This window comes from Lolium rigidum, chromosome 1 (genome assembly GCF_022539505.1).
Source record: "Lolium rigidum isolate FL_2022 chromosome 1, APGP_CSIRO_Lrig_0.1, whole genome shotgun sequence".
Classification (NCBI taxonomy): domain Eukaryota; kingdom Viridiplantae; phylum Streptophyta; class Magnoliopsida; order Poales; family Poaceae; genus Lolium; species Lolium rigidum.
In genome coordinates, this window is record NC_061508.1 from 54,038,207 (window position 1) to 54,047,354 (window position 9,148).

The window sequence follows — 9,148 nt, forward strand, 5'->3', positions numbered from 1 at the left end:
CATGCTTCTAGCACTTCGAATCGCCGCATACGAAGGAGCACCACCAAGAAGGAAAACGATGATGATGATGACGACGACTGCTGCCCAGATAAGACCTATAATTTCACCCAACGCCCATCAAGAAGTATGTCGACACCCATAGGTGCCACCGTGTCGGTGCCGAGCCAGCAAGGATTATTCCGGACAGATTATAAAAATAAGCTCAACAATCGTGGTTAAGCAAAGTACAAATATAGCAGCATAATACAACAGCCAGCTTCCGTGATTACAGGTACGGATTTGCTGGAAATCGGGCGTCTTATACTTAATAAGTTTAAGTCGAGCGCTTGGAGATTCGTATTTTGTGCTTATAGATTCGTGCTCTGACTTTTTGGGCTGTTTGTGTGTGTGTTTGTGTTGTTGTTGGCCCGATGCGTAAGCGGGCTGACTTGTTTTTTGCGGGCTTTGTGAAGTGGGTTCGTAGTGACGATTCCTATCTATAAGGCGTCTTTCTCTCTCCCATGGAACCGCTTACCACGCATTCTAGTTGCGCGTGTGTTGCAAACGACATATTTTCAGTTGCACGTGGGTTGCAACTGAGGTTTTTTCGGTTACACGTGAGTTGCAACTGATTTTGTTTTTCCAATTGCATGAGCGTGGCAACTGAGATTTTTGTAGTTGCGCATATGTTGCAACTAAGAATTTTCACATATATGTGGGTTGCAACTGAGAATTTTTCCAATTACGCCCGCATCGTAACTAAGAATTTCCACTTACATATGGGTTGCAACTGATTTTTTTTTTCAATTGCATGTGCGTTGCAACTGAGATTTTTCCAGTTACGCATATGTTGCAACTAAGAATTTCCACGTACATGTGGGTTGCAATTGAGATTTTTCCAGTTATGCATGCGTCGCAACTAAGAATTTCCACTTACATGTGGATTGCAACTGAGTTCTTTTTCCAGTTACACGTAAATTACTACTAAATTTTTTCTTATGTAATGGTTGCACATATTATTTTTTCTAGTGAAAAATGGGAACGCATAAAACTGAACGTAGTACACAGCTTAATAAACTACTAATGTCAGCGATTTAGACTTATTAAGTCTCAGGCGACTGATCTCTAGACGCTCCCTTACAGATACGTGCCATCTGATGTCCTGTTTTACATTTCGCACAATGTCAAAATTTTACTAACCAGCATTTCCTGCTATTATTCCGTACAGATTGTAAAACAAGCTCACAAATCGTATTTTAAGCAAAGCACAAATATACAATTCGTGTACAGTAGCACAGTGCAAAAAAAAAAATAGCACGGCCGGCCGGCCGGCCGGCGACACCAAGAGGTGAATTAGACGTCGGGGAGAGGCACGCGCAGGACTGGGCGCAGCGAGAGGCCGGCCTTCCTCCTGGAGGTAATGCCGAACGCCTCGGTCATGTCGAACTCCGCCGGATCAGCCACCCCCGGCGCCTCCCAGTCGAAGTGCAGCAGCAGGCTGGCGAGCGCGAGCTCGACGTTGGCGAGGCCGAAGCCCATGCCGGGGCACATCCTCCTGCCGGCGCCGAACGGCAGCAGCTCGAAGTCGACCCCTCTGAAATCCACCCCGTCCGCCGCCGCGCCGGCCTCGAAGCGGTCCGGCCGGAACTCCTCGGGGTCGTCTGGCCAGTAGCGCTCGTCGCGGCCCAGCGCCCAGACGTTGACGAGCACCTGCGTGCCCCGCGGCACGTCGTAGCCCAGCACCTTGCACGCCGGCGCCTCCTGGCACTCCCGCGGGAGGAGGAGCGGCAGGGGCGTGTGCAGCCGGAACGCCTCCCGGATCACCAGGTGCAGGTACGGGACGAGGGTGGCGAGCTGGTCCTCGTCCACGGCGCCGTTGGCCTCGAAGGCTTGTCGGACCTCCGCCGTCGCCCGGCGCATCACCTTCGGGTTCCTCACCAGCTCCGCTATGATCCACTCCAGCGTCGTCGCCGACGTCTCGCTGCCTGCGCCGAAGATGTCCTGCGCGCGACGGAGAAAGTTAGCTAGCTAGCTAGAGTGATGACGTACACGTACGGAGATAAATGACGGTCAGCTTAGTTTGATTGATTGGTTGCTTACGAAGATGACGGCTTTGATGGAGCCCATGTCTAAGGGGAACTGGAGGCCGGCTCCGTCCTTCTGGATCCTGAGGAGGATGTCGATGAGGTCCTCATCGTCCCCGGCGACGGCCACCCTCTCCTGGTGCTCCGCGATGATGCGGTCGAGGATCCCGAACACGATGTCGCGGCACTCCTCGGCGCGACGGACGGCGCCGCTGGCCCACACCGCGAGCCGCGAGGACGGCCACAAGTCGGCCGGGTTGAAGCCGGCCACGAGCTCGATGGATCGGTCAAGCTCACGGAGGAACAAATCGCGGTCCTTGCACCGGTCGCCCATCACGGCGCGCACCGTGCTGTCCGCCACCAGCGCGGACAGCCTTGGGCGCATGTCGATGACCTCCCCGGCGGCCGCGGCGGCCCCAACGGCGCGGAGCATGGCGCGGACTTCCTCCTCCCGGATGGCACGGAAGGAGAGCACGCGGCGCGCGGTGAGGAGCTCGGTGACGGCGATCTTGCGCATCTGGCGCCAGTGGTCGCCGTAGGGCGCGAAGATGATGTCCCGGCCGCCGTTGGTCATGACGCGCACGGTGGAGCTGAGCGGGCGCGTGGCGAAGGACGTGTCGTGGGTCTTCATCACCTCGCGGGCCGCCTCCCGGGACGACACCACCAGCGTGGGCACCTCGCCGAGCCGGAGCAGCATCACCGGCCACCCGTGCCGCCGCGCCAGGTCGCGCATGGCGCGGTGCGGGAGCTGCCCGGCGAGGTGGTGCATGCTCCCGAACACAGGCAGCGTCCACGGCCCTGGCGGCAGCCGCAGGCCATGGTTCTTGCCGTCCGGCGCTGCCGGGCTGCGGATGCGCCTGGCGAGCAGGAGGAGCAGCGACGCCAGGGCCAGGCCGAGGTACACGACGACGTAGTCCTCCATTTTAGTTTTGCTGGTACGATGAATTGATCGATGTGCTTGCAGGCGTGACTGTGATGCCCATATATATAGCCGTCGTTTTGCAGTGAGCACCTGTGCAAGTGCTAGCTGCAAAGATGCGGCCATGGTAATGACACCAGGCGTTTCCTCTTGAGTAAGTACTAGTATATAATTAGCCATGATGAACTTTGACAGAAAAAATTAAGCACAAATCTTAATTATATAACTTGGTTTTATTTGGATTCGTATTGAAAAACTTCTAATGATGTTAATTTACATCAATATTTTTTATATATATTTAGGGTAATTCTTCTTTGTTAAAGAGAAAACATAAAAAACGAGGACAGTTTATTCGTTCGAGTGGAGGGAGTATTAAGAGTATATTCCACCTACTTATCAACGTGGACTGATTAACAAGGGACACCAGGAAATCTAAGTTTGTAAGTTGTTCAAGTTGCATATTATTGTTAGACCAACTAAATTGGATAAAACGATGTGAGTAACTTTAGATGTAGAAGTGCTGAAGTGCATGTAGCGTCCAGAAATGCGTTACAAGTGTGAACCTAGCATGCACTTTTTCATTATGTTTAAATGCATTTCACATCAGACAGAGAGAGGATATTCCGCAACTAGTTGCGGCTGCTCCCTTTTTTTTGTGACACTTCTAAATTTTCAAAAAAATGTAAACTATTTTTTTGAATATACATTGTGTTGTATATCGGATACATCTGTGAAGTTTCATCTAAAATTATATCAATATATGGCTTGTGTAAGAAATAGAGATCCAAGAACACGGGACAAAACATGCTCTCCCATGCCTTGTCATCTAGCACCAGGAGTACATATATCTAATGCCTGACTGGACATATGCGAATGCATTTCATATTGTTCTTCTGGAAAAAGACAAAACACATGTTTCATGATCTGATGATCAAAATGCATATGAGTGGGTGAACCTATACATCGATCTCGTTCCTTGGCGCGTCTTGCATGATTCGGAGATCAGGATAACGATACTGGGATCAGATAACAAACTTTTCTTGTGGAAGTATGCACAACTTTTTAATCACGGAAGTGTGTGCATTGTCTTCACTGCCATGCTGTCTTTCTTGCATGCACACTACACATCGCAAACGAACTTAGGGTGTGCAATGCGTGCATTATTTGCCTTTTGTCTTGTTGCGGTAGAGAATAGGAGAAGAATCTGCCTGCGAGGTGATCCTTGCTGAAATAAGAATATATTGTATGAATACAAATATAAGCTGAACGTGTCTGGTGATGATGTGACCTTTGCTGGCGAGCTTCTGCCGTACTGAGTTTGATCTCATGCCGGTTGTTTTTCCATTTTCCAAACCAACTGAAAACGAGACAGCTGGCTGCTAGATGTGAATACTGTACAAATCATATTTTTTCGATAAAGAGCATATATTATATCGCGGAAATACTAATTACACCTAGCCTCAGCAACAACATCATATCCTAATGACATAAAGGATACACATAACTAAAAAAAGAATAATTACAAAAGAAAAAACTCCCGCTACGGAGATCGAAAACTTGGAACAGCAACACTGGCACCACCAAGACAACATCAGAAGATCATCTTCTCCATAAGCGATGTCTCCAAGAAGAAAATAGTGGACAAACCGTCGCCCGATCATAGATCTTAGGTTTTCACCCTCAAGAAAGTATTCACTCTCAAAACAATGCCTTCAACAAGAACATTGTCAGGCACAACCAATTAAGGCCAGATTTTGGATTTTCACCCTCAAAGATAGAACTCTGGACTTCTCCTACGCAGTCACCCCCACATACAAGTCGTTGTTTGAACTCACAAAGCACCAAGCCAATTCCACCCCACCACCAAGATCCGATCACCATTTCTCTTTGAGCAATCTCGGCTTTCATGACCTTCTCCGCCGGCACCATGGAAAGAAAACGAGCTCCATGATATTAACAGCAAGCAGAGTTTTTTTTTTAGAAACACAGTACAAACGTAGGCGCTCACATACACGCGCATACACTCACCCCTATGAACGCACACACACACACACCCTACCCCTATGAGCACCTCAAGAAGACTGAGCCGACGGATTGGATCTTGAAATTGACGAAGTCACCACAGGCGCCTCGTTGTCGACGGGAACGTCGCCTCCCACTGAATGAATATTTCGCCTTTATGAGACACACAGATGTCAAACCTAGGATTTGAACTCTGGTGGGCTGGGGGTACAACCACCCTCCTAACCACCCAACCTCAGGTTGGTTCTCACAAGCAGAGTTTTCGAAACGCTCCCTCTGAAACCAAACGGTCAGATAAAAAACATGGGTGCGCACAACTGAAAACACCCAATCCAGCAATCTTCAGGCATTGATCGCACAATGAATTTCGTCGGCAGGGCCTTCCGGAACACGACAATCCAACCAGCCCGGTGGGAAGAAGCTTCCGACCGACTTGGCGCGAAAGGAATCCGAGAACCACCACCATTATTTGCAAGACTAGCAGCCCTAATAAGGGGTTACCCGATCTTGGCAGTAAGCGACGGGGGTGGTGATGAACACACGATGAACACAGTGGAAATACACGATGATGAAGTGGATGATAACTTGTATGACGCTGACGAGTCTCTCGATCGATCCCTGTCGCCAATGCAACAACTCTCAACCCCGCAAGGTATTCGCAACTCCACACACTTACGCACGTAGCCCCGATCACGAAGCGGTAAGTTGCAACCGTCTAATTCCCAATGGAACAGCAGATCACACAAGACTTTCAGTAGCAAAACACCAGATCGATGCGAATTGGTGTAGAGATTCAATAGAGTTGCAAAGCAATCAACTATGAACTAGGGTTTATCTTAAACATGGTCTAAACCTAATTTGGGGTGTCCTGGGCACTTATATAGGGGTTCAGGACGACCAGAAGTCGAGAAAATACATTAAAAACCGACCCAGATCGGGATCTGGTCGAGTCTGACTCGGACACGGCCGGCCTGGGGACCGGTCGACCGGTCCAGGATCCGGCGGGCGCCGGGCTTGTCCGGTCGAGAAGCCGGTCTAACCGGCCATGGGACCGGGCTGGCCGGCGTGGCGGCCGGTTGCGCCGGGCGTAGCGCCGGCCTGGACTTCAGTTTCCTCCTTCGCGCATGCCTCCCGCTCCTCCCTCGCGCGTCCATGGAATGTCTTCATGTCCAGCACCATGTCCAGCTGCTCCTCTCCTCCTCGTGTGATGCTTGCTCCCTCTTCATACCTGATCATTCATAAGTAACAGGACTTAGGCAGTATATAGTTCTCATCAATCAAAGTACCATGTAGGAACAAGTTCACCTGTTGTCTTAGTAGCTTCGCACGAGCTCTTGTCATAGGTCCAATCCTAACTTCATTTGACTTGAACTTCACAACAACATCCTCTTCATCTTGTAATGATGGAGGTAGTTGTTCGGTAGGGATGTCCTCATCATCTCCCCCCCCCTTCAAAAGGTGTCGACCTCGACGCTCGAAGGTCTTCTCCGTCATAAGGTGTCAAATTAGCAACATTGAAAGAATTACTGACACCAAACTCATCAGTTGGATGATCTATAGCATATGCATTGTCATTGATCTTGGCAAGAAACTTGTAAGGACCAGCACCACGAGGAATCAACTTGGACTTCCGTAGCTTTAGGAACCTGTCCTTGCGAAAATGAACCCAGACCATATCACCAGGCTTGAACAACATCTCCTTGCGTTTTGCCTTGCAGCATTGTTCTGGCCTTTCTGCTCTATCAGCTCTTTAGTCTTCACATGTATCTTTCGTACAAAATATGCCCTCTTTGATGCCTCCATATTGACTGTCTCATGTATGGGTAGAGGCAAGAAGTCAAGTGGAGTAATGGGTTTGAAACCATACACCACCTCGAATGGACACATCTCTGTGGTAGAATGTATCGCCCTATTGTAAGCAAACTCCACATGCGGCAAACAATCTTCCCACTCATTCAAGTTCTTCTTGATCATGGATCTCAACAGTTGTGACAATGTTCTATTCACCACCCCAGTTTGATCATCAGTTTGGGGATGACAAGTAGTGCTGAAAAGTAATTTCGTCTCCAGCTTTCCCCAAAGTGTCTTCCAGAAGTAGCTCATAAACTTCACGTCACGATCAGAAACAATAGTCTTCGGGACTCCATGTTGACATACAATCTCCCTGAAAAACAGGTTAGCAATATGCGACGCATCGTCGCTCGTGTGGCAGGCAATAAAGTGTGACATCTTAGAGAAACTATCCACTACCACAAATATAGAATCATGGCCTCTCTTAGTACGCGGCAAACCGAACACAAAATCCATACTAATATCTTCCCATGGTGTGGTAGGTGCCGATAAAGGAGTATACAAACCGTGAGGCTTCAACTTGGACTTGGACTTGTTGCAAGTAATGCATCTCTTCACATGCTTGTCCACATCCCGCCTCATCTTTTGCCAATAAAAAAGCGAGCATGAGCATTGTCTTCTCACGCCCAAAGTGACCCATCAAACCTCCAGCATGAGATTCCTGCAATAAGAGCAAACGCATAGACGACTCTTGAACACATAGTTTGTTAACTCTAAACAAGAACCCATCATGTATGTGATATTTTTCCCATGCTTTACCAATAGCACACAAGCGATATGGTTCAACAAAATCATGATCAGTGGCATACAAATCACATAGTACTTCTAGTCTAGGAATTTTAACATCAAGTTAAGTTAACAACATATTTTTCCTAGATAGAGCATCAGCAACAACATTATCTTTTCCCTTCTTATGCTTAATAATATATGAAAAAGACTCAATGAACTCAACCCACTTAGCAAGACGCCTATGCAAGGTAGATTGAGCTTTCAGATATTTCAAAGCTTCATGATCAGAATGTATGATACATTAGGCCACAAATAATGTTGCCAAACCTCAACAACTCTAATTAAAGCATACAATTCTTTATCATAGATATGATAGTTCAACTTAGCACCAGAAAGTTTCTCAGAAAAATATGCAATTGGGCGACCCTCTTGCATTAACACACCACCAATTCCAATACCACTAGCATCATATTCAATCTCAAATTGCTTATTGAAATCAGGAAGTGCAAGCAACGGTGCAGAAGTTAACAATCTTTTCAGTTCATCAAAAGCATGATCTTGGGTGACACCCCACTCAAATGCAACACCCTTTTTAGTCAATTCATTCAAAGGTGCAGCAATAGTAATAAAATTGGGCACAAAACGTCTATAAAACCTAGTTAGACCATGAAAACTTCTTACTTGACTCACATTCATGGGAGTAGACCAATTTTGAATTGCTTCAATTTTAGACACATCTACTTCTACTCCATGCTTAGAGACAACATAACCCAGAAATATGACCTTATCTTTGCAAAATGTGCACTTCTCAAGATTGCCATAGAGTTTATTATCACGCAACACTTGCAAAACATGTCGAATATGTATAGTATGATCAGATTTATTACGGCTGTAAATTAATATGTCATCAAAGTACACAACCAAGAAACTTGCCAATAAAATCACGCAAAACATGGTTCATCAGTCTCACGAAAGTGCTAGGTGCATTAGTCAAACCAAAAGGCATTACTAACCACTCATATAAACCAAATTTTGTTTTAAAGTCTGTTTTCCATTCATCCTCCTCTTTCATCCTAATTTGATGATAACCACTACACAAATCAATTTTAGAGAAACAGCAGCACCACTCAATTCATCTAGCATATCCTCTAAACGGGGAATAGGATGACGATATCGAATAGTAATGTTGTTTATCGCTCTACAATCTACACACATGTGTCATGTACCCTCTTTCTTAAGAACTAGAATAACAGGAACAACAAAAGGACTTAAGCTTATGCGAATATAACCTTTGTCAAGTAGCGCTTGTACTTGCTTCTGTATATCCTTTGTATCTTCGGGGTTCGTCCTGTATGGCACCCTATTGGGCAGCGAGGCGCCGGGGATCAAGTCAATTTAATTTTCAATACCACGCAATGGTGGCAATCCTGCGGGCACCTGCTCCGGAAACACATCGCTGAATTCCTGCAAAACATGAGAAACACCAAGAGAAATCGGGGTCATGTCGTTAGAAACCAAAACCCCACCCTTGTACATGAGCACAAGAGGCATGGCTGTAGGATCC

General features: G+C 47.3%; 1 protein-coding gene across 1 annotated transcript; it reads right to left on the bottom strand.

The window, feature by feature from the left end:
* Positions 1–1,332: 1,332 nt before the first annotated feature.
* Positions 1,333–2,985, bottom strand: LOC124673159 (zealexin A1 synthase-like). The gene is made up of 2 exons (XM_047209288.1): positions 2,080–2,985; positions 1,333–1,980 (listed from the first exon to the last, which is right to left on the bottom strand). The coding sequence occupies exons 1-2, from the start codon at positions 2,983–2,985 to the stop codon at positions 1,333–1,335; spliced, it is 1,554 nt and encodes a 517-aa protein (XP_047065244.1).
* Between the last annotated feature and the right edge of the window lie 6,163 nt (positions 2,986–9,148).